The following is a 25,401-nucleotide window of genomic DNA, read 5'->3' as shown; positions in this document are numbered from 1 at the left end:
ATAATTCTCACTGAGTTTGTCACTACAAGCAAAGTCATTTGATCCATTCTTAATATACAAAAACAAAAAAACAAACTGCATCCCTGATTCGGAAAAACCAACCAACTAAAACACACAATGTTACTCCTCAATTTGAGACACACACACACACACACACTGCTGCCACTGCTTTTAGTAGCAGGCAGGGATGTGTGTTGTGCTTACTTGGATGTTTTCAGGCCCACAGTGCAGCACTGATCCATTAATGCATTAATGAAGGCCTAATCCTCCTCTGAAAAAACAAAACACTGGAGCTGCTGTTTCATAACAAAGCAGCTGTGTTTTCTGAGCCCTCTGAGTGGGCGTTACCCAGCTGGGCTTTATAATCTTGCCTCACGGCCCGTCCAACCTTTACCTCAACTGCAGCTACCTACCAGAGACCACTGACAGCAGGTGACCATGCTGATAGCTCTCTCGAACTGCTGGTAAAGCTGTTGTAATGATGAGACGTTAACCAGTCTGTGGAGAGGTCTGGCACGGCCCGCTCAATGGGTGGAAACACGCCATGAGTCACCAGCCAAAAGCTTTATGCTCAGATTTGGCAGTTTGTCCATCCCTCTTATTGCATAGAGGTTTTTGTACACTCTAAAACAGGAAAGATTAAAAATTATTCAGTTCTGTCCCCTGGTTTAAACCCTCAGTGCCTGACGAAGGCATTGTGGCCCCAAAATTGCCCCTTACCTCACTTCCTGCTTCTGTTGAATCAGAACACACAGACATCACACATTATAGTGCTTGAATCGGTGCAACTCGCTTTGTTCAGTGATTTCACTATCTCCATTGAAGAGCAACATCCATAAATCCACTGGAAAATCTATGACTCATTACTTCAGATCTTGCCTCATAACCATAATGTTTAGACTTTTTTTCTTCAGTAGTAGTCCAAGTTATTGTACATACATGTAAAAATACAGTCAAAACCAACTACAGTTTTACTTGACTATATTATACTACATTATACTTATATTATACTATCTGGGGGAAATGATGTACTTTAGAGTTCACTACATCTGACAGCTGTAGTTGGTAGGCATTTTACACAGACCTATGAGTTTTTAAAAAAAGTATGCCTGTCACTCTGACCTTAACCTCAAAACCTGGTGCAAGCCACCGAGACTCAGAGGGAGCTGAGACTGTTTCTGATGCAAGGAGCAGCAACCAATGGTGGAATAAGTAAGAAGTAAATTTATTCAAGTAATTTTAACATACTTCTACACCACTACGTTTATTTAACACTCACTAGTTTCATTTTACAGAAAAAAATATGTGATACTCTTATATGACATGATGCAGAACTATGCTACTAATCTACCCAATAGTATGCAAAGTATCTCAAATTACATGCGTTTGTTAGTAATACAAACTGTATAATATAATATTCTAAAATAATATTACACTGAAAGGAGCCGTTCTGCACAATGAGTACTTTTACTTTTGATACTTTAATTACATTTTGCAGGTAATGCTTTTTCTTAAAGCAGCAACAAGGAACTTTCATTTTGTGTTGATTCTGTCGGCCCCTGTGGACAGGGTGTTTCCTTTGCCTCGTTTCATTGATTTCAAGGGGAATCTGACCAACTCCAACCTGGTGGCAGACATTAAGGATTACTATATAGAAACAGCCCATCTTCTCTCTGATGGTGTGCTTATGTAGGCCAAATAAGTAAATTGAGACTGATTTATAGCTATATAATTTAAAACGCATCGTAGTAGGTTTCAGTTTTACTTGTAATAGAGTATTTTTAGGCCATGGTATCTCTACTTTTACTTAAGTAAAGGACCTGAGTAGTTCTTCCGTTTGTTTGAGTCCAATAGGGAACTGAAGCAGTTTTTCTTCTTACAAATAATTTTGCAAGGTGTAAATAAAATGCAAAGCTTAGAGCTTTATGCACAAGTCAAAGGCCTCAGTAAGTGCTTGTCTGGTTGTCTAACAGTGTCTGAAACCCCCTCCCCACACCTTTCAGATGTTTCCAAAGTTTTTGAAACCGACAATCACACCCAATTTATACAGTGTCATCGTGCCAGACTATAAAGGCACAAAAAGGACGCCAAACTGTTGGAGAGACATCAGGGAGGGGGTGTGATGCAACCAGGAGGAGGCTGTGATGGCAGTTCACCCCAATGTCTGGTGAGGCCATTCAGGCGGGGAACCAGAAACGCCTTTGGCCTTGGATGTGGCAGTAAGAACTGGTTAACCCTTAAACGTACCCAAAGGATACAGACTGGAGAAAGGCAAGAGACAGCCTGCTACTTTCGATTCTGTATGTGCGAACAAGGTGTCACTGGACTCCATGAAACATTACATGTCATGTTTGCATCACCCAAAGAATGATAGGAACTGTAGTACCAAAAATTCACTCCAATTTTAATGAGGGAAAGAAAAACAGTCAAACAAGTGTACTCCTTGTTTTTTGCACTTTACACCATGAGAACAATATTTAGTTTCTAAGACATCCACATGTTTTTTATATCTGTGGAACACTGACGTGCTCCTCCTTCCATTCATATACAAACATTTGCTGTGTGTCAAGAAACGATGCAAGAAACATTTTTACTGTGTGTAGTTGTATAAAACCTTTCCATAAAACATGTATATGCTAAAAGATTCTAAAAATAGCAGTACATCTTAAACCCAGCTGTAAAGTCTGTCAGAAGCTTGTAGACAGGAGGAGCTGAGCCTATGTTTTGAAGTGTTAATAGATTACCTACTCTATTTTAACTTCTGTTTGTTAGATTGTTTAGCAGGCGTCAGGACTGTCACCCTTGCTGCTTTGGTTCACCTACGTCAACCTCGATGGCGCCTGATATTTGGAGCAGTCGCTCTCCAATTATCACTTTTCCTGAGACCTGGATCTGATCTCACATCTTGTCTGAAAACAAATGTGTAAAAAAGTCTGCAGATCCAAGCCTGAGATAGAAGATAACGGCTTTTTAGCAAGCACTGTTGCCTCAGCTCTGTCAGCGGTCTAAGGAACTTGAGAGAGACAAGCGGGTGTTAATTAACATCATAACTTATTTTGCAGATTTTTCTCACACATTTTTTCCCCTCACCTCAACCATATAGCCTATTTTTAATGCTTTTTTCCCTCTACCAAATCACATCTTCCTGTCACATATATAGACTTTTAGCTGCTATAAAAACCCTTCTTCCCAACACTTTTTGTTTTCTGATGGGGCACTTACCTTTGACCCTTCTTTTGAGTGCTGCTTGACATAGTAATAATTTAAGAATGTAAGCTTCTGTGTCATTTTAAGAAATATATCAAATATAATGCACGATTAATTGCCCCTTTTTTAATATTCTAGTCTCAGAAAGGTACATTTCAGCCTGGGACATACACTCTGCTGGTTATGACTATAAAATCAGAGGATGCTGAGAGATTACTACAGTATTTTTAAAGGTAAACATAACCATGTCCCTATAAGTACCAGCATTCTTGTCTGAGATGTGTGTGTGTGTGTGTGTGTGTGATGTGTGTGTGTGTCCACGTTGGTGAGTGTTGTTTCCTCTGCAGCCCACCCCCTGCCAGCTGTGGCTCACTTATATAACGTTTGTAGTCCGTTTTATTGGCTCTGCAGCAGAGTCAGACATCTCCGGCTCTGCAAGGAGATCACAGAGAATTTGTGCAGCTGATGGAATATGTTGCTCTGCTGTGAGGAGTCATAATGTTCAGGGTTACAGTACCTGCACTGAAATACATCATGATCCGCTCACTGTTCTGCAGTGCTGGGGTGAGCACCCACATGTTAGATGAAAGCTGGAGAGAATGGGTCAGGTTATCGGGTCAGGACAACACAAGAAGTAGTTCTTATGTTCCCCACCTTCCTTCACATTTTCCACCTGCAGCTATAAAAAATCCCAACTAAACCGCACACACTGGTACCTCAAACTAGAGCCTGACCGATTTATCGGCGGGCCGATATTAGGCATTTTCCAAACTAACGGTATCGGCATTTATAATGGCAGATAAATGAATATTTAAAAAAATAAAATAAAAACGGACCAAACACCCTTCAACCATGTTATTAGTGTTGGCGTTGCACAGTTTGTCCACCAGAGGGCACTCTACAACGTCCCTGTTGGCAACACTCGTGTTTAAAACGCCACAAACCCTACAACCAGCTGATTCAGCCAGAGTCGGGCAGAGCGAACGAGTTATCCACAACTGAGATCATCAGTGAAGTGTGTTCATGGTAAGTTGGCAACTGTCACGATACATACATTGCTTGAATAACAATTAAAAGAACATCCCCATCCATTCTCTAAAGTCAATAAGCATAACAAAATTCATGACTACCATGTCCAGTTTTGCTGCTGTTAGGTGTAAGCCGAGAGTGAAACGGATTTAGCTAGTACGTTAGTTGTTACAGTATAGTTGACTGACTGTCGGTTTAACTCTTGACGATGTGACTGAAGATGTATTTCTTTAATAGCGTGACAGTTACAGCAATGAGACGTATCATCTCTCCCCGGCCCGTTACTTGGAAAAACTATGTTTTACAATCATTTGCAGCAGCATATGACGTTATCCATTGCTAAATAAAGGCTTTAAAAGTGTTTGAAACATTTGATTGATGACATACGGAGAGACAGTAACACGCTCTCATTGCATGGCAGAGCACAGTTTGTGAGGGATTGCGCAATCCAACGTGAGGCACAGCTTGCTGCTGCCTCACCGTTCATCTCTTCTCCGTATCTGAACCGGAAATGCAAAAGTTCAGCGATGTTTTTTTTTTTTTTTTTTAAAAACAATGAAAATTGTTTGAGGTAAATGGAGAATTTGTTTATAGTTCAAACCATTTTATAAATATAACCATTTAATTTATTTGTTTATTATATATTTTATTTTTTCCATGATGACACATTGTCAAACGTAAGATAGGCATGCGAGGAGTGAACATTTAGACATAGAGAAAAAGTATCAAACAGCTTGTGCATAAAAGTTAGCTTTTCTTTTACGTGTGTGAAATCCAATGACGCAAGTGTGCGTTGCTGACTGTCGTTCAGCCGCAGCATTAACGAGTCACATAATGGATTTAGTGCGTCACTAAGTAGTAGATTTGAGAAGGCAGGCAGCAAATGATGATTGAAAATTGTTTGTTGTAGCTTGATGGATAGAATTAAAAGAGTGCAGGTAAAGGGATAAGCAAGTTGACATTGTAATTATAAGGTAGCTCAATAGGGACTAACTATTACACACACACAAAACATTAGGAGTGACCTTTGTCTTGTTTAATAATAATACAGATGATGATGATGATGATATCATCTTCATTGATTTTTTAAAATTATTATTGTCAATAATAATAATAATAGTAGTAGTAATAGTTGTGGCTGTAGCAGCAATAATTTTGTTTTTATTTTCTTTTTTAAATATATATAGGCCGATATATTGGAATATCAGATTTTTAAATCACCAAATATTTCTATCGGTATCGGCCTTATAAATCCTTTATCGTCGTCTACTTCAAACAGAACTAACGGTGTGCGTTCAAGGCGTTCAATGTTTAGTTTGTGGTTTAAAAAAAAAAAAAGTGGTCACGTGAACACAGTCTGTACATACTCCAGCACACCCTTGTGTACCATTCCCAGTTTAGTGGTCTGTAATATGTTGCGGGCACTTTATTAGAGTTCCCTTTCACAGAGGTACAAGTGTTTGTGTGGTTTCTTTTCTCCTTTTTTTTAATCAAGGGTCTAAGGATAGATGGCATTGTAAAATCTTCTAGGATAAACTTATAATATGGGGCTACATAAGCAGGCGTAATTAGTTTTGAAATACTTTTCCTGTTTCCTTTTTATAGTAGGTATAATAGTAAAACTATTCATAAGTTACTCCTTGGACAGCAAAACAGAAAATATTGACGATTACTCATTTAAGAAGTTTATCAATAAAATAAAAAATACTAAATATTCCCTGTTCTTGTTTCTTAAATATGAAAGTTTTCTGCCTTTTAATGTTTTATGTGAAAGGTGGTGTACAAAAAACCTTGCCTTTTGCCTGTAGGGCCTCAATCAACAATCATTTTAATCATTGAAGAATCAGCAACTTATTTTCTCAATCACTCAGCCTCTCCTCCTGTCCACAAGTCTGAATGTCCTTGAGCTGATATAAGTCGCTATGGATAAAATCTGCAAAATGAATGCAACAAACCCCATTTAGAGGATGACAGAAACATTTCAACTATAGTACAGACCAAAGGAAAATCCATTTCAAGTGTGATGACACCCTCACATAATCTACGCTGAACACCGCACATAATATTCTGGCTCTGCAGAAAAGTGACGCACATCCTGAATTTAATTTACTGCCATCTGCACGCACAATGAAATAGGTTCTCCTCTGTTAACACTCATAAAGGCCACTGTTCATATTTCTGCACATCATCATCTAGAGCCTTAATGAGTTAGGCGATGTAGCATCATACTGCAAATAAATTAGGTAATTTACAAAACTGTGTGTCCATGTTTGGGAGAAAGGATCTCATTACCTGAAGGTCATTCTCCATTATCTATCAGAGAGGATCTCCACTTACCTGCTGCTATTTTCAAGGTTCAATTTTATATAATCCTACCATTTTTTTATGATTTTGTTTTTCATTAGTTTTTGTGTTATTGAGTAGTTGGGATACTTTTAGTTTGGACACATCATGTTGGAGCAACACTCAACTGCTGGAAAATGTGTGATCCTTGGCACATGGATTATTATGAGAGAGTCTGTATTGCCTTTTGTTGTCAGATCAAATGTTAGTCACAAAAGCTTTGTATGAGAGAACAAGGCTTTTTTCCCTTTTTTTACTTCCCATCCCGCCTCTTGCAAGCTCGCCGGATTGCACAGGGCATTATTTGAAGTCTTGTGTGAACATAAAAGCCTGCTCATAAAAGTTCCCCGCAGTGAAAACGACCTAAATAAACACAGCCCTAGAATAATACCCTCCCCGGGTTCATCTAACCTTCCTCAAATGGAGGCAGGGGACGAGAGAGGCTGGAGGAGGCATTAGGGAGAGAATACCTGAGGATGTGATGGTTAGGAGTGGCAGAGCGTGGCCATTTGGTGGATGATTTTGTCCGCAGTGCATTACAGCAGCACGAGTGGTTGCATTTTTAGTGAGACTGCAGTCTGACCTCTGTCTCTGGTGGTGTTACAGCCTTACTCTACACACCAAGTCCCAAGGGGAATGAATCTAATAACCCCAGTGCCTCGTACACAATCAAAGCTGTCCGAGTGAATATCTACGTTTGAATTTCAGTCAGATTTTAAAAAAATATGTTGAGCTGTTTGTTGCACAAGTCAAAAACTGCATCTTTCTTTCTGTTGATCTGAAAGCATAATTCTTGGCTTAGTAGCCTCTGTCTGTCTTGCAATACTGGCAATCTCTTACATTGTCTTACAGCCTGCCAGTTGTGATGCCAACCTCCAGCTTTCTGTCTGACTACAGGTTTACTGCTTCTCCTCACTTCTCCTGCAGGTATTTGGTTCCTCTCAGTGTAACACCAAACTCAACAGAGGAAGCTGAACATGAATATTGAAAAGACCGTACAGAATCTGTCTGCTGTGAATGCTTTATCATGCATTACATCCTACTTCCTCAGTTTAATTTAAATTTGATAATTTATTTAAATGTTGCTTGAGCTTAACTCATTTGATTCACCTCATTATTTGAGTTATGCACAGATTATAAGACATTGAGCCCCTGAGAACAGATGTGTAAAAGCCCCCCCCCACATCATATCTTGCGCCAAGCTGCTCCAATATCTAATACAACTTCTTTTTTTTTAAAGGAAACAAACTTCTCTATCCATAACTTGTTATTCTGCTGTAACACATTTTTATTTTAATGTAGACTTACTGTTATGCTAGTATGCACTGTGCAGCTGTTTTATATTGGGAAGCTGCATTTTAAAGTCCTTCCTAGATTTGACCCCTCACCCCTCACTCCCTCTTAGTGCCTTGCTTCATGGGGGATAGAACCTTTTATCCGTAGCAGTTGCTGCCCACCTCTGGCCCCATACAGTTATAAAGAAGCAGTCTTCATAACCAACCAAGGTCATTTGTTCTCCGTGCACAATAAAGCACTACGTTCGCAACGCGTCACTAAACTGTAGTTAGGCTAATTTTGCTCTCGTGGCTTAATTGTTGCAAACATTTGTCTTTGACTGGAGTTTAATGATGTTAATTGCTGTTGGGTGAAATAAAATGAGAAGCTCTCGCAGGGTTTTTGTTCCCACTGAGGATCTGAGGTTGGAGTGTGTCGTTTTCAGTTATTGTTCCTATAATGTGGGCGTTGTGAAGCCCTTTGAAACTGTAACTGTGATTAAGGGATATGCAAATAAACTTGTAGAGAGCAGATGCATTTAAAGCACCCAGAGTTTATATTGTTGGCTGTATTGGCTTTTATTTATTTTAAAGCACGTCAGTTCGACTCTCGAGACTTGTGTTGACAGTCTATTTTTATTTAGAGTGAAAAAAGACATGCTTGCTTACGTGTTCTCACTCTCTGGCCTGTTTTTTTAATCAGCATTGTCTTTTTGTCACATGCTGAGCTCACCATCTGCTGCTACTGCAGCCCCGTCAACGTCCTTAAAAAGTCATTGCTGTATTCGTAATTATCTTCGTTTAATCACCTCCCCTCTTCAGGGAGATGAAAGGTTATTAGAAAATGAGCACACATGGGGAATTCATTAAAAGTGCAGCACAATACTGTATGCAGTTATATGCAGCCATGGATGGTACTGTATGTCTTGTTGTCCTTGTGTCATGTGTTTCAGTAATTACTGTTTTTTTTTTTTGTTTGTTTTTTTTTGTTTTTTTACATTTTGGCTAAAATAATCGCTGGAATTCCATCACACAATGTCCATGCTGCTGTCTCCTCCGGCTGTAATTATGTCTTCCTGTATGAGCTGCTCCTGCTCTCCCTGTCTGCTATGTCATGTTTGTTTGCACATAACAGCTGAGTTTTTGGACTGTTAGATTTTAGATCCTAATGCAAATTTGACCACGTGTGTATCTTGTCATAAAGATTTTGTGGAAGGAAAAAAACTAAACAAAAAGAGAGAGCTGGGGCGTCCCGAGGTCCAATGAGTCTGCACACCCCAATGGATCCGAATGCTCTTTTAATTTTATTTAAGGTTCTGCTTTAAGCGCAGGGGAGTGAAAAAAGCATCAATCAGGGTTTGGATTTGGGTTGGAATAAGCACTTTGTTAATGATAGGGGAGCTCTGTCGTCGTAGTGACAGGAATAAACAAGTGGTTAAGGTTAGGGAATGATCGTGGACATGCTGAAAATCAAACAACGTGGACTGCTAGTAGCGAAACTCAAAGCAAACAGACATTTCCTGTCCTATGTTTTGTGGACATCCACCACACTGGTCCCTGAAGCATGGACAGAAAATGAGGATTTATTGAAGTTTATTTAAAATAAAAATGATTTTATGGAGGATAGGACTACAGATTTCTCCAAATTGTATGATTTTTTTGTTGGAGCAGCTGATATCAGGAAAGCCCGGCCAGTGTATTGTTGGTGATTTACAGGTGACTATACAACTAGCGGGACTACGTTGAATTAAATATTTACAGTTCTCTTAAAGTATCTTTGCCTTAGTAATTGTATTTTCAACTTATAACATGTTCTACAGGATCTCCTGGCCATATTTCTTGGCAAAAGCAGTTGAAAAATAAAATCCTTCAAATACATCACAATATATGGGATTTAAAAGGTGGTACTACCACAGTAATTGTGGGGTTATTGTTTTTTTTTTTTACATCTGGACTAATCTATGCAGATCTGGTAGCAATGCAAAGAAGGAATTATTTTGTATCCAAACTTGTCCCTAACACTGCCTATTCTCCTATATATCGCCCTCCTCCTCCTCTGCTTCCTATCATTGACAGTCATTTAAGTCACATTTATTCATCATAGAAAATGAGACATCATCAAACTGAATACTGTGGCAGAAACACAGCTCCGCCTCTCCTCTCCTCTCCTCTTGCTTTCAGTGTGAGAATAAGGCTTGTTAGCATTCATGTGTTGCGTTCCTGGTCTCTCACACATAGCAACGTCCTCCATTATTGAGCAGTTGTAAATGCTTTGAAGTTTTGCTGTTTGGGGAGTTTTTGTTCCAAAACAGGGCAGGAGTGGGAACGTGGGGATTTGAAAGGTAGATATCTCAGCAGCTGGCCCAGTAATTGTTTTGCTGTATTGATCAGCATCCTTCTTCTTGATATTTCTGTTCGAACAGTTGCACCCAGTGTGTTTATTTTACTGGATGGTTAAAATGATCGTGCAAACAGAACAGATAGGCAGCGAATAAAGGCAGAGCTGCAGCAGTGAACACCGTCAGTGCGCTCTGCTCTGTCATTGAAAACAAGGTCAAGGTGACGGAGAATCTAATTGACGCTCAGCTCAACCCCACCAATTCCCCCGGGATGTTATACAGCAGCACCACCCGCTCTCTCCTCCACCAGCACCACATGGTTACACCACAGGCTCAGGCTCACATCTCATTAGCATTTGACCGCGTGGGCAAAGCAAAGCAGCTTCATCTAATGCATTTAATAGTGAGAATATATTCTGTGTAATTTAATTAATGTGTTAGTGTGTGTCTGTGGCCAGATAATGAATTAAAACTATTTCACAGCACCAACAGAATCAAAGCGGTTTGTAAAAACAGAGTGTATTGTTGAAACGCTGGTTTATTTTTAATCAGGATAAAAAAAATGTCCTGTATTAAACATGAAGCATCTGTTCAGTAAAACTCATCACAGAAGAACATGAGCAGTTTTTAGATAAATATGGCTGAATGACTTGCACTGTGATGTGACACATGGTTACAGATCCACTTTAATACAGGGACATTTATTCCTGCAGCAAGAGGAGGGAGATGATCAAGAAGTTTTGCTGTAAATGACCAAACTGCATTTAACTGCAACAGTTAAACATAATTGGGAAAATTATGGATTATGCTTGTTAAGGTAAACCAAACACTGGCTCCAGATAGAGCCTTTTGTGTTTTTCACGGCCATGTTAGTTTCTCTTTTTTGGCTTGGTTGAGTTGAGGGGATGCAGTTGGTTGTAATCTGAAATCTCACCACTAGAGCACTAAAACCTACACACTGGTCCTTTAAAGGAGAAATCCACAGATTTTCTGCTGAAAGTTCCTAGGGAAGTACTACTGCATATGTTAAAAAAAAGCTTTCTCCAGAGGGAGCTCTGTGAAGTCTGATAAATGTCCTCAAGGGATGTCACTTAAGTCAGCATCAGTTGGGGCTGAAGGACTAAAAGTCTGAAAATTAAAATATCAATAATCTGGGGGTATGGATTTAGAAAGAAGTGAGCTCACCAGACTTCTGTACCGGTAGTCTGCTACTCATTTCTGCTGCAAGCTAGAGGCTCTAGGCTACAGTCAGCACTTGAGTGGCATTGTAGGTAATGTAGCCACTGGAATCAAAAAGATATTTCTGGTTCTGCTGCATCGATTTGGATAATTTCTTTTCCCATTGTGTGTCTGTCAATGTTATAGGATTGCAATGCTAGACCTGTGGAGTAGTCTTTTAAACTGTTGAAAATTGTTTTCATTACAGACTAATCTGTAGATTATTTTATATTCTTTGATTAATTGTTTAATCTACAAAATGTCAGAAATAGTAAAAGAAAATGCCTATTGCAGGTTCCTGGAGCCCACGTTGTTGTTTTGAAATCGCTTCAATCCAAAGATATCTAATTTACAATTATATAAAACAAAGCAAATCCTCCATAGACTATCGACTTAATGTTTCAGCATTAAATGGAGGAATTTGATTTAATTTATTCCTCATAATTCTGGCCTTATGCCTTTTTTATGGTTTGGGCAAGGCTTCTTAAATCCAGTGAAGGTAAATTGTAGTAATACAGCATAAACTGATATTTTAGACAACATTGTACTTTATGTTGGCAGTTTGTGTTTGTCCCTTTCCTGTTTTCGATTAAAGGCAATAAAAGCATATATATATATATATATATATATATATATATATGCCTGTGTTGATGAAAGACGTCAGAGATGTTTGTGATTAATAGTTGTGAAATATGAAGCACAATGGTTGTAAATCTGACATTTGAGATTATCATTTTAGCCTTGATAATGCAGCCCCACCTTTTAAGCATTTAGCTGATGTTTATTCAGAGCAGCTTAGAATAAGCTTTAAATCCTGGATCACCCACATTATAAGCAACAAATACAAAGGTTAAAGCAATATCGCCAAGGCAACAATTGTATAAATGTGTGTCCACTGACTGTTTATGTATAATAGAGAAATACTGGGGTTTTTCTTCCTACAGTGAGACTGACCGAGAGGCCAACAGCTGAGAGAAGTTTGACTGCATGAAGAGGCCGAGTGACGGGACCCTGGTCCTCACCTAGACCCCTCCCACGACCCCCCCACTGCCTGGACATGGTGAGCCTCCTGTGCATGTCTGGCGTTTGTTCATGTTGTGTGTTTTTTAGCCACAAATGTTCTGGCAGCTTAAGAGTTTATTTGTCAGACAAAAGGGATATTGGACTGTTTTAGGCAGCAGGGTAACAAGCGGTGTGTCAACACACCTTTTTTCCCATGTTGAAACACAGAAGTCCCATTCACCATCATGTGTGAAACAACACAACGCAAACAATGTCCCATGGATTTGAATGAGAAGTACGTTTTGACGAATGAGACACAGTGCAAGGTCTTAAAACTATCCCAGCCTGGTTTTGATTTAAAGCTTCTGTCAGACGGTCAGCAAAGAGGAGACTGTTTGAAAACAGTTGGAGCAATGCCTACAGCATCACTGCCTGTGTCATTTAATCTTAAAATTGTCTGTAAATGTGATTAATTCTTAATGACCTCAATGTGAATACTGCACTGATATCCAAATTGTGACATTTGTACACTATGTAATGTAAATTATGTAAAAATGAGATTTTCCCATGATACCATTGTCAACAAGAAAAAACCATTAGGTTTCCTCAGGTGGTTTAATGTCTGAGAACAATGTTATACCCTGCTATTGACAAGCTAACTGCAGGAGATGGCAAGCAACATCCACAACCGCACATGACGTCACACCATGATGTCATGTTCAGTGATTGTTTTTTAAAACGGAGAAGTGTTCCAGAGCGGCTGGGCCAAAGAGATCCGACACAGCAGAAGCACTGTCTATAATGCAATATCCCTCAATTCACAGCCCAGTATTACAAAAACACACAGGAGAAAGTCCGTAGCGAAAAAATTCCCAACTGGAAACCCCAGCAGTGATGTAGCAGCAAATGCAGACTGGTCCGCTAATCATTCCAATTCACCAAAGCTGTGCCGTTTGTATCCCGCAGCTCACCAGTGTTTCGGTTTAATGAGTGACCCTGTTAACTGGCGACTTTCAGTTGAAATAAGTCACCAGTTAGTTAATATAGTCATCTGAAAGTCGCCAGTTAACAAGGTCACAGACCCAGCAGGCATGGAGAGGGAAAGTGCAGGTGATCACTGCAAGCAGGTACTGAGATGAGACATTATTCTGCTGCATCCCTTACAGAGTAATTAGCAACAACAAGATGGCAATAATACCACACACAGCACTGTTGAGCCACTCTAAATCACTGCAAGGGAAATTCCTTCACCCCAACAGCCCTCTCTGTCTGAAAGTCTGAATAAGTCAAAAGTCCAGCAACAGTTTTAGGATTAGGAACAACCAACACATTCATCAGGGTCATCATAAAACATATCACCACTGGTCACACATCAATGTGTTGTTTGACAACCCTGATGAAGTGTTTGACTTTTTCCAGACACTTTAGTTCAGATTAGTCAGATTAGTTGGATGTTTTGGGTATTAAAATGGTGGTTGTGTAAGAAACCTTGTGTTTGACAAATGAGTGAAAAAAGTACAGTAAGTAGTTTTTTGATAGAAAAAGTGTTTAACATTTTCTTGTAGAGACTAAATGAATATTTTTGATCAAATGGCATCCTTTTTTTCTATACATCATGGTGTATATTACTCCTGTCACATAGATTGAGATCAGTATTTTGTAGAAAAATATATGAGGAAAATAATAATCTCTGTGTGCTGGTTATATGTTGCCTTCACAGATGCTCTAGACTCTTCATATATAATATAAACCAAGCTGGGTTCACACCATGACAAGACGTCATAAGCCCCAGTGATATGACAGAGAAAAGAAAATGTTAAAGGAATCGTTTCTGATATGTGTGTCAGATTTAAGTAAATGGCATCCACCGACAAACCCTGCAATGCAATTAATTAAAGCAGTGAATGTCATTATCCTCTAATTGCGGTGCCAGTCTGAACTCCCAGCTGTCTTGTAGGTAACAAATAAAAGGAAGCGGCCTGATGGCGGGCCGGGCTGGGATCCAGAATCCGTGTTGAGGCTGTGAAAGTCTTAATCTTTCATTTAGATCTTGTTAATGTTTGTGTGTACGTTTGTGTGTTATGGTTGTTGACGCTGCCCACACTTGCCGCTACACAGCCTCGAATGCCCTCGGCAGTTCAGCGAGAGATTAGCTAGGTCGTGATGAATGACCCTCGCAACTTCAGCACAAGCCCCCGAGACTTGTGGCCATGAATTATTAAAGCACCATCATAAATAACTCACCGTAATGAGGGTGTGCTTACGTACTGCAGGCGGGGAGAGAGGGAGGAGAGGGAAAAAAGGGGAAAGAGAGGATCGGAGTTGAAGAGGAAGGGATGATTGAGAGAGGGATAGCAGTTTGACCTTGGACTGAAAGCCTGTCGTGATGCTCAGCCGGCGGAAGGACGCACTCAGGCTTGTAAAAACGAGCACAGAGCTAATTTTGCACATCAGCCTTTTTTTTTTTCTCCCCCTCAGAGAGATGGGCTCTATCCCTAAGTACATGTCATAAATGTTAATGTTAAGTAACGGCGGCTGTATCTAGGCCACGCAGAGATTGGCAGCAGCACAGGTCGCTTCAGGTGTTGCTGTCATCGCGCAGAGCATTTCTGACACAAAAACAAGCTCCAGCGTTTTCACCAGAATGTCTGAGGAGGAAATTGAGGAAAACAACACCGGGCGTCAAATTTAAAAACAGTGTGTTAATGTTCAAAGAAATCTATTTTTCTCTGGATTTCGTCTGCTTCCCCCAGCAAGCGAGCAAACACTGAGTAGTTTCTCTGTGATTACCCAGAGCTAACACTGCTTTGATGATGGTGTTCGATGATGAATCACAATGATGATCTTTTTTTTCTGATCCTTCAGTATTGATCACCATTAAAACCACCATGGCCACAGAGTGTGCAGGTTGATAGCAGAAGAAACAGCTGGATATGTGTTAAATATGCTTTGAAAAGCAGATATCAGACATGTGATTATACTGGCTATGACAACTGCTCTACCCGGCTAAATCTTTGCTAAGGTGCTCAAAGCATCAGTCCAAACTCAGTCAAGATTTCCATACACTTAGATCCATGCAATATATCACTTTATTTAGCAAGCTTTCGGTCTCCTTTCTGACCTTCATTAGAGCATGATGAAGGTATGACAGTTAGATAGACAGAAAGCTTGCTAAATAAAGTTATATATTGCATGAGTGTGTGGAAGTCTAGTTTGGACTATCTATATAAAAAGTATGTGGACACTTGAAGATATCACCCATATGTGATTGTTGAACATATGATTCTAAAACCACCCCATTCAGACACAAGAACATTAGTGAGGTCCAACACTTACCAAAGGTGTTGCATAGGACTGAGGTCAGGGCACTGCAGGACAGTCAAGTTCTTCCACACCAAACAGGGAAAACCATTCTCTTGTTTTCCCAGTTTGGGTTTGTGTATGTTGGCATTGTCATGTTGAAACAGGAAAGAGACAAACACAAACTGCTGACATAAATTTGGAACAACACTATTGTCTAAAATTGTGCAATGGCATTAACATTTCTTTTAATTGGAACTAAGGGACCCAAACCATGAATAACAACCCCAGACCAAAAGAGACTGAAGAGAGATGTCCACATTACGCTGGCTGAATTTAAATCGCATAATTATCTCTTTGTTTTGGCCCTCTGTTCACACTAAAACTAAAACTTTTCTTACTCAATAACAATATGTTTTCTAACTTCTGACTGGATAAATCCAAAAACGCATGTTTGGAAGTTAACTGTGTGCAGGAAAAACCATGCATTTGCAAAACGTTGATGCACAAAGTAAAGTTGTACAGTGTTGTCATTGAAGGGGCAGTGTGTAATATTTAGGAGGATCTATTGGCAGAAATGAAATATCAACAACTTTATTGAAATAGTTGCAATCTGCAACTATTAGAAATGATTTGGTCAGCAGGGCTGTGTCTGTTCTGAAGTCCTTAGGAAAACAACCTGGAAATGCTAGTGTTGATGCAAAATTAGCATTTTTAAAATGCAGTGGTGTAGTGTGAACATAGGCGGACACGGGTGTCCTGCATCCCATCTGTAACAGCTACTAACTACATCAGGTAGATGGGCAATGAAATTGAATTCATTTATTCAGTAATATATAGCCTTATGGAAACATAATGAAATGTTGAATCATGTCGGGTTCAGAGAGCACATCCGTGGTTTGAATATTAAGTATGCATCATACTCGTTAAGTTATAACTGACATGCCCAATCAAGACACCGGATAACAGTTGTTTGGTTTTTTGCTTATGTGGCAAAGATCTCTCAGTTAAATCTCACCCCAGTAAAGCAGATATGCTGCATTTTTAGGGAGTAAACTCTTATTGATTCATCACAAAAAAAAAAATTGTAACTTTTTGTGACTTTGGTAATTTCTTATTTAGTCCATATGTTTGATATTGTAGAAAAAATACTTTATCTGAAATGAGGTTTTCAGATACTTTAACATAAAAACACCCATCAGGCTCTTTTTACTTATTAAGTCAGTAGGTGCTCACTGACTGTTTATCCATCAAGAACATTCCCCTGGCTGATGTTTATGCTGATTAATGATAATGATTAGGCAAACTGACCATCTCAAAGGTCACAAGCTGCAAAGGTCACAAGTTTGATTCCTACAGAAGCCCATTTAGGTACATCAGTAGACATGTTTCCTCTCTAAATGACCTCAAGCTTCACTCTGCGCCTCCAACAGCTCACTCTGTGTGATTCATACTGAAATGAAAACATGGCAAAAATAAAAATGATAATGTCTCTGTTTCCCTTCGTCTGAACCCAGAGGTCATTCCGATCATTTGCAAACGACGACCGCCATGTCATGGCCAAGCACGCCAGCATCTATCCGGCACCAGAGGAGCTGGAGGCCGTCCAGACGCTGGTGTCCACTGTGGAGGGAGCCCTCAAGAAAGTGTCTGATTGGATGGATGGCCTCAGCAAATCCTCAGGGAAGACCTCCACCAATGACGAGGCTGGGGACAATACAGTGGAGAAAGACGCTACTGAGATAAAGTACGTCCTGCTGTATGTGCTCTTATTTTGTGGTTGTTTATACTGTGATGATTAAAAGCACTGATTCTGCTTTAAGCATAGCACAGTGTTTTCCTACAGTTCAGTTATGCACCAAACTGCTAATTGGACTTGTTTTCAGAGCACAAGATGAAGTGAATTTAATGCTCATTCCAGTTTATTTTTGTATCTTCAGCCTTTTCTTCAGCACAGTGCCATATCGTTTCCCTCATAAAAAATGTGTTCAGCTGTAAATCTTCAATCGGGAGGGTACGTGTGATGATTGGATGATTAAACAAGCTCAACAAACAGTCATAAATTCTCAACATTTGGATTGTGGCCTAAACATCCATCCAGATATTCTGTATTAACAAATCATCTCTATAGAGATACAGTGGGGAGCTGATTTCATACAAATAAATCAACCTCACAACAACAACAAGGGCAGAAAAAGAATGTACTGTTGATGATATGTAGGAGTAGATCAAGAAGGACCAGTGTGGTGAAATTTCAGATTGTAACCATTTGAATACAGCTCAGACTTCCAAGGTTCTTAGAGACGCTAACAGTGACCACGAAACCTGTGAGAAACATCAAAGGCCCTGTCTAGAGCTGGTGTTTGGTTTGTCCGTTCAGGGTTACTGTAGAATCATGCGATTCAGTGTGGCAGAAGAGCCCCCTCTATAGATAAAACAGCTCATTCTTATTTGAGGTGATTCTGCAGTCAGTTTCCTTACTACAGAGGGATCCATCCTGGCAGTCACATATAGGTTTCTTGCTGGGACAAAACATGAGCAATTAACCTTCACATAACTACCAGGATGAACATACACAGTTCATTCTTCTAACTCGTGCTAATGAAACATAGATTTTACATTTGAATGCATTAGAAAGGAATCTGTTCATGGCTAGTATGAAGAGAAGAACTATATTAGTCAATGATCTTTCACTGTTCATATGGCATGTGACACTTTAATGGTTGTGAAATAATGAGATGTAGTAGTTACATTTAAAAATATGACCAGCTGTTCACTGCAGTGAGAGCTGAGGACCCATTCTCAGGCCTTTGTGTTATCACCTCTGTATGGCTGTCAGAGACTTTGACGCTGGCTTTCATCCATTTACCCTCAGGCCGGACGGCACACCGGTACTGTGCGGGGTGACACGTGTCGGTCTCGTGGCCAAAGGCCTGCTGATCAAAGGGGACATGGACCTGGAACTGGTGCTGATGTGCAGGGAGAAACCCACCAAACCGCTGCTGTACACCATCAGCGCCAACCTCCCCCTGCAGATCCAGGTACACCCCGCCACACCTCCAGCACTGCAGCGTTCAGCACTGTGCATCCAAAATGAGCCATAAAAACATAGCTGAGGATACAACCTTGGGGTGGGGAGGCTTTTAAAAAGCATCTTTGTGATCTGAGCTTCAGTGCAAACACTCGTCCACAGAGAACTACCAGAAGTTCTTTATGTGTGATAAAAGAGTTTGTCTGGTGACATTGGAAAAGAGACATGCTGACACCCTGAAGTAAAGCAGGACATGATGATAATAATAATAATACTTGTGCAAGTCATACAGAGATTTACAAAGACATGTGGTAGACAGTGCACAGTATTTACTTTGGATACAGATAATACATAGTATATATCATATATTCGCAATAAAGCATTATATGTACATATTTAGTCGTAAAAGAGTGCAAAGCACATAATTTGACTCATACTGTTCAGTGGTGATTTGTATATTTTTACTTGCAGTTAGAAATACCAGAAGGTGAAAGGAACCTTTAAAACAAAAACATCCTCTGTCAGCTGTGATATGTGGGTGTATTTACAAAGCACTGAGATTACATTATTAAACAACACAGCAACCCTACATTTCACACATTTTAGTGAATTATGCTTTTGTATTTGTTGTAAAAATGAATTTAAGATATAGATATTTTGGATTCAGAACAATATGAATTCAATCAGATATGCACAGGACAACAGGGTATTAGAAAAACACGCTTTAGATTATTTAAAATTTGAATAAATGTTTAGACTGAATTGGTAAATAAAGATAAATAGAAATACTTTAAATACAACCTAAAATACACAGAACAAAGGATGGTACGCAGCTAAAGGTTTACTTATTCAACATGGACCAGAATTAAAAATGATTACATGTAGGGCCAAAGATGTTGAAAATAAATATTGTTCAGTTAAAGTACATTGAATGCAGTATTTGACACACAGAATATATAGTTGTAGAAGGATATTAACGGAGTTACACACCTTTAACTAATGTCTGTTTGCTCAAAATGAGCAGTAGGCAGAATGAAAGGAACGAAGGAACACAGGGAGAAATAATACCGGTATGTAAACACATTGGCTCATACTAGCTGAATACCAATGACACGGCATGACATGAACTAGATTCACAAAACTAACCACTCAAATTAAGTTTAAATATCAAGCCATCTCCATATCACCAAGTGTCCTTCTCAGTGTAAGCAGTGTTAAGAGTGCGGTCTTGATCACACTCAATCACAAGCAGCCAGGTGTTCAGTAAAATCAGCATAAGATGAATTAGCCTTGGTAATTCAATGAAAACCACTGCAAAAATACTAGTCATGCCTACTATTACATCCCAAACAAAACAAACGCAAATATATTGTATTACTGACATTTCAACTCAACCTAATTATAAAAGAATAATTCAATAAAGATAAAGTCATTTCAAGTCATTATTTGACCCTCTAATCCAGCAGAACAAGTGTAAATCATTAACAACACAAACAGTACAGAACATTTTAAGCCTGAATGGATTCCAACATACTTCTGTCCCCACAATAATGATGTATTACAGAGGCGCTTTTAGGCGAAATAAATAATTTCTCAGGGAGAAAATGTTTTTCATTCTTAAACCAGATGAAAGGTTTATTTTTAGTCAGTAGAAGAAGGGGATGCTGAGGAAATGATTTGAAGTGGATATGATATGATATGAAAAGGAAGTGTCCTGTGCTACTGAGACTATACTTGATTTATCTCTGCCATTCTGTCGCCGTGAGATGTTTAAAGGCCAGATTGCAGTATAATCTTCAGACCCCAACTTATGACCACCGGGACCCTCTCTTTACAGCACAGGATATGATGCATCCCAGTAACCTTGAGAGCACTGTGTGTTTTTACCAATCTCAATTCTGAGCCACAGAGTTGTGCAAAATTTTTTATCAAAAGATCTTTTCCCTTCAAATGGGTTTTCAGTCCCCCCCCTCCCCACACATTTGCTAGCTAACAAAGCAGTGCCGACGTACACAGAGCCTAATGTGCTTCCTGTGCCTCCATCTCAGTTAATTACCTGCCATAGCTGCCGTGCGTGCTTCATCATCAATGGAGGAAACCATTTGAAGCTCTCATTTCCTGGGCCAAACTGGGAGAGATTGACAGGCAGAGGGGGTGATGGATGGGGTCATTTCTTATGGAGACAATATAGAGAGAATGCACTTGAAAACATGCCACTGAAGGTAACACGAATCTTGAGGAAAAACAAGATAGTTTGTCGTGCTGGGAATTGTCTTGCAATCACAACAGGAGTGGATACTGTGATTTAAATGTGGAGGAAACAGGAAGGCCTGTTTGGTACTGACAAACAAATTTATGCTTAAGTCAAATGATGATTTTCTTTTCTTTTCTTTCTTTTGTATGGAAACTGTAAATAATGACTCACAAATAACTATCCAAGTAATGAAATTTCATCAGTACCATCAGTAAAAAACTGGCATAGTTAGATAACAAACAAAAACACAACAATTCCTATATTCAGGTGATTATACACTAATGAAAACATACCCGTAGTTATGCATATTATATTCAATTTATGCCAATTGATCCTCATAGCTGTGGGTAACACTGGACCTTTAAGTGTCATTGACGATTATTTAACAGCGAACGAAAAAAACAAAATGGAAGCAAAGTTCCCTCAGATCGTTTGTTGTGGTTATGGAAAGTTAAAGGTAACTGTGATATTCTTATTGAAATTGTATCTGTAATTTGTTACGATACTATTAACTGGGGGAAGTATTATCAGTACTGTAATATTATTACTAGTACTGGCCATGTCCCATCTGCTAACGTGTAGGGGGAGGGTTTATGTGCGTTGTCTTGTCCATGGTTTGGCCCCCCACTGCAAGGGGATTAATCATTTTTATTGACCAATCTGTGTTTCATTTTTTGTTTATGTATTTTCTTTGAGCACAACAACCTTTTTTCTAATAATGGCTGGGTTATCTCTGTAGTTAAGGTAAAGAAAGTATGGTTATTAAAATATTTTTGAGAATGTATTTTCAAAAATGATTTATTTGTAGTCCAGTGATTCTGCACATTACAAGACCTTGTTCAGAGAGCTCCTCCGAAACACATCCTCCAACAAAGATCTTTACGAACAGCAGGAGTCAGTGTTGCGACTGTGATATTCGATTTTTAATTAATCGTGCAGCCCTGCCTTGCAGACAATGACGGAGGACAAATACGAGGTGCAGTCGTGCGTGCCTGAGGCAGCCATCCGGGTATGCAGCACCAAAGACCCCCAACTCACGTTGAAGATCACCCTCTCCTCCTTAGCCATGAGGGAGGAACACAGCACCACAGAAGAAGGTATTGACTCCTTTCTATCCTACCCCCACTCCTGTGCCTCCTGTTTGGGAGGATGGTTACCCTGTTTTTATTTGACCTTTATATGACAGAGGGCTGCGAGAGAGTCATACTGGAATGTAAAGGTATAAAAGTACTGAGACACCTGAGCTCGATTTGGGAGATAATCTGGGGATGATACATTCAGAGGACTGAAAGCTGAGAGGCAAACAGGGGAAAAAGGAGAAGGGAAGATATGGATCTGGGTCGAGTGTGGTGGAAATAGCAGATGGCCGGTGCAGGATGATTTCCGCTGGGGATGTGTTGGGTTGGGACCGGCGAAAAAGGAGACGTCGTCTCAGGTGTCCTCTTGTATCATCCTGCATCTGATGAGAAAGGATTCAGCAATCCAAAAATCTGAGTGGGGAAGTAGTTCCTTTTGGCCGACATGTTAAAAACATATAACTTTAGGCTGGAAACAGATATATTTTAAGGAATTAAAAAAGGAGACGTACAAGACAATTCATCTCAGTAGCTGTTAAAAAATCCTTTCTGTCAGGTGTCTGTACTGTAAGTCATGAGCTGACGTTTAGCATGAGTGCTTCGATTGTGTTTGTTTTCTCTCACGAATGGGAATGAAATTAAAAATGAATGAAAGGCGAGACAGTAGTAGAGCTGCCATTATGGAACAGCGGGTCTCGTTGCGGTCCGCTCCCAGTGAGAAAGACTGAGTCGAGCCATCACCAAAGGTAGAAAAATGGATTTTGCTAAACAGGAGAGAAGCAGTTCCAATGCACAGCTGTTGAGTGCAGAGTCAAAACATGGAGAAAACCATTTTCCCTTCAGGTTCAACATCCTGTCAACACAACAAGGACACTGTTGTTATTGTTATTGTTTTGGTTTTTTTGTCTCATCTGGGTTTGTGTGAAATCCCATAAGCAAAGACTGTCCCTCTACCTCTCCTGTAGACACACAAACAAGAGCAGAATTGATTATTATTCCAGAAAGTGTTTCCTACACTTAGTAAAATAGAAGAATTTCAATACGTTATTAAGATTACAACCTTAGGAGTTCCCCTTGATGGTTCCTCAGAAGAATCCACTTATTCACAGTTTATGAACTCTCTGCCTAGGGTTTGGGTTCGATAGTCAGTTCCATTTTGGATCCAGGTCCAAGTTGGCAAAATCTATCTGCATTTGCAAAGATCAGAGGCTAATAAATATCTTACTGAATCTTTTATTTTGTCTCACTGTTTTTAGTAGCAAGGAGAAATGTATTAATGCTTCTAATTTTTAGTCATCATTAGAGGTCCATCCAAAATGTTACTTGGCTACAGTTGGCTGGTTAACTTTCTCTCTATGAGCTGCTGTCTATACTCACCCAAAGATCATTTGTTACAGACAAAAAGACCACTTGTGTGACTGTGAAGTGTTTTTGTAGTTCAACGACATCAAGTGGTGAGTGTTTTCTTGTAAGTGGATCAGTTCAGTTGATCCCATGACATCAGTGTCAGTGTCTGGTGTGTCAAGTTCATGCACACCAGAAGTGGTTACTGACCGATGTGCCTGTTAAAAACTCTGAGTGTGGGAAAACAAAACAAATATTGCACACTTTACTCATTTTATTAAGAATGTTTCAGTCCTCCTACCTTCATTAGGTTATGTATACAGATGGGTGACAAATTATATGAAAGGAAAACCAACATGAAGTGTCTTATTATGAAGTTAAGCCCCCATGAGCAACCAGAACAGCCTCGACACTCCTTGCCAAGTCTGTGGAACTCTTATATACATCCTTTATTTCCTCAGGTAATCAGGTAAACATTCCAATACTAATTAAGAGGCAAAAACTACGGCTTAAACAAAACCAAATCTGTGAATCTTCCTTCTTATTTCAATTACTGTTTATAGTGGTTGTTTATATATGTTTGTTTTATTGTATGTTGTTATGCGTTTTAATGTTTTACTATGTGTTTTATCCCTCAAAAGTCTAATCAGCGACAAGGACCGCAAATAAGCTACAACTAAAAGTACTATAAACATTTTATTAATTGCATTTTATTTAAGTGTAACAATGCCTGTATGTATTGTCAAAATAAAAGGTAAAGATAATCTCATTAAGAATCCTTAAGGTCAAGATTTATTTTGCTAAAGAGACCAGAGTACAGTAGATCGAAAGAGAAACAAACATAACAGACATACAGTATGTATCGGAGACAGCCACAGACATCATTAAATAGATTTGAAGATAAAAGTTTATATGATATTGTTTGGTGCTATGTTGGTCCAAAATCTTTCATAAGTGTTCAAGTGGGTTGAGATCTGGTAACTGTAAAGGCCGTAGCATTTTATTCATTTTCATGCTCATTAAACTATTCAATGAGGGCTGGTTCATTGAAGCATCCACATTTGATCTGTTTCTCAACTCTTTTATTCAGGTTTTAACTTTAATTTGTCCCCATCTGTATGTGTGTATATTGAACCCAAACCCTCTTTGTGCTATTTCACTTAACATCTCATATTTGAGGGTTCTTCAAGGATTCCATCAAGGAATTTTTTTTTTGGTGAGTAACCCATAACAGTCTAACAAGTTCCCTTTGGCTCTTAGATGAATCCTGAATCTAAATCCTTTAGAGTGTACCTCCTGTAGCTGGCCTCTGCTCACTGACTGTTGGTTTTGTTGCCGTAGCTCCGCAGGTCAGCGCGCTGTGTGGATTGCGACTTCTCTGCGGCCCCGCTGCTGACGAGGCGCTCCCCCCACCCAGCAGCAGGAAACCCCGGGTACAAGGGGCTTCCCCGACAACCAAATCAAAACAACCCACTCACTCTCTGCCTCAGACATGCTCCTCTACCCCCCCTCCCCCCTTCCTCTGTTGACTGGACTTCTCTCTGGGTCACCATGAAATTCTGGTCCATGTCTATTACCGAGCACATAAACTAAAAGTACAAAATGACTACAATAACCAGCAGTCCATGTCCAGATCTGTGCTACTTTGCCCTTCTCTGTTGATCAATTGTTATATTATTTATTGGCTCAGAATGACATTCCATAATTTCATGTTGTAAAAACGGTGTTAATTGAATTAATCTGATGTCCTGGTCACTAATCAAAATTTCCCGAGCTGATGTCAGGGAGAATTTAGTGGGGGTTGTCCTTATCTGTATGTGGTCTTGACCTGTGAGTGATGGTTCCTTCATGGCCTGCCTCTGGGAAACAGCTTCCACAGTTCATCTGCATACCAGGGAAGAAAGGAAGAGTTAAGGTTATCAATCATGCTAAGATACATGTCTGGAAAGTAAATTAATGCAGAAATACAAAAAAAATCCACGTC

General features: G+C 39.5%; 1 protein-coding gene across 3 annotated transcripts in view; it reads left to right on the top strand.

Moving 5' to 3' along the window:
- Nucleotides 1-25,401, top strand: part of LOC127376568 (spermatid perinuclear RNA-binding protein-like) — a 71,810-nt gene that overhangs the window by 13,517 nt on the left and 32,892 nt on the right. For 2 of the 3 annotated variants that reach the window (XM_051423564.1, XM_051423565.1), the window contains exons 2-5: nucleotides 12,355-12,470; nucleotides 17,230-17,459; nucleotides 18,588-18,753; nucleotides 21,950-22,094. In XM_051423564.1, coding sequence (XP_051279524.1) covers nucleotides 12,468-12,470; nucleotides 17,230-17,459; nucleotides 18,588-18,753; nucleotides 21,950-22,094 — 544 coding nt within the window. In that variant the 5' untranslated portion in view covers nucleotides 12,355-12,467. Of the gene's footprint in view, nucleotides 1-12,354; nucleotides 12,471-17,229; nucleotides 17,460-18,587; nucleotides 18,754-21,936; nucleotides 22,095-25,401 lie in introns of those variants that run through there. The other variant, XM_051423566.1, reaches the window with a different exon arrangement.

This window comes from Dicentrarchus labrax, unplaced genomic scaffold (assembly GCF_905237075.1).
Source record: "Dicentrarchus labrax unplaced genomic scaffold, dlabrax2021, whole genome shotgun sequence".
Taxonomy (NCBI): Eukaryota; Metazoa; Chordata; class Actinopteri; family Moronidae; genus Dicentrarchus; species Dicentrarchus labrax.
The sequence above is the reverse complement of the archived record's forward strand: the minus strand, read 5'-3'. Positions and strand labels throughout refer to the sequence as shown.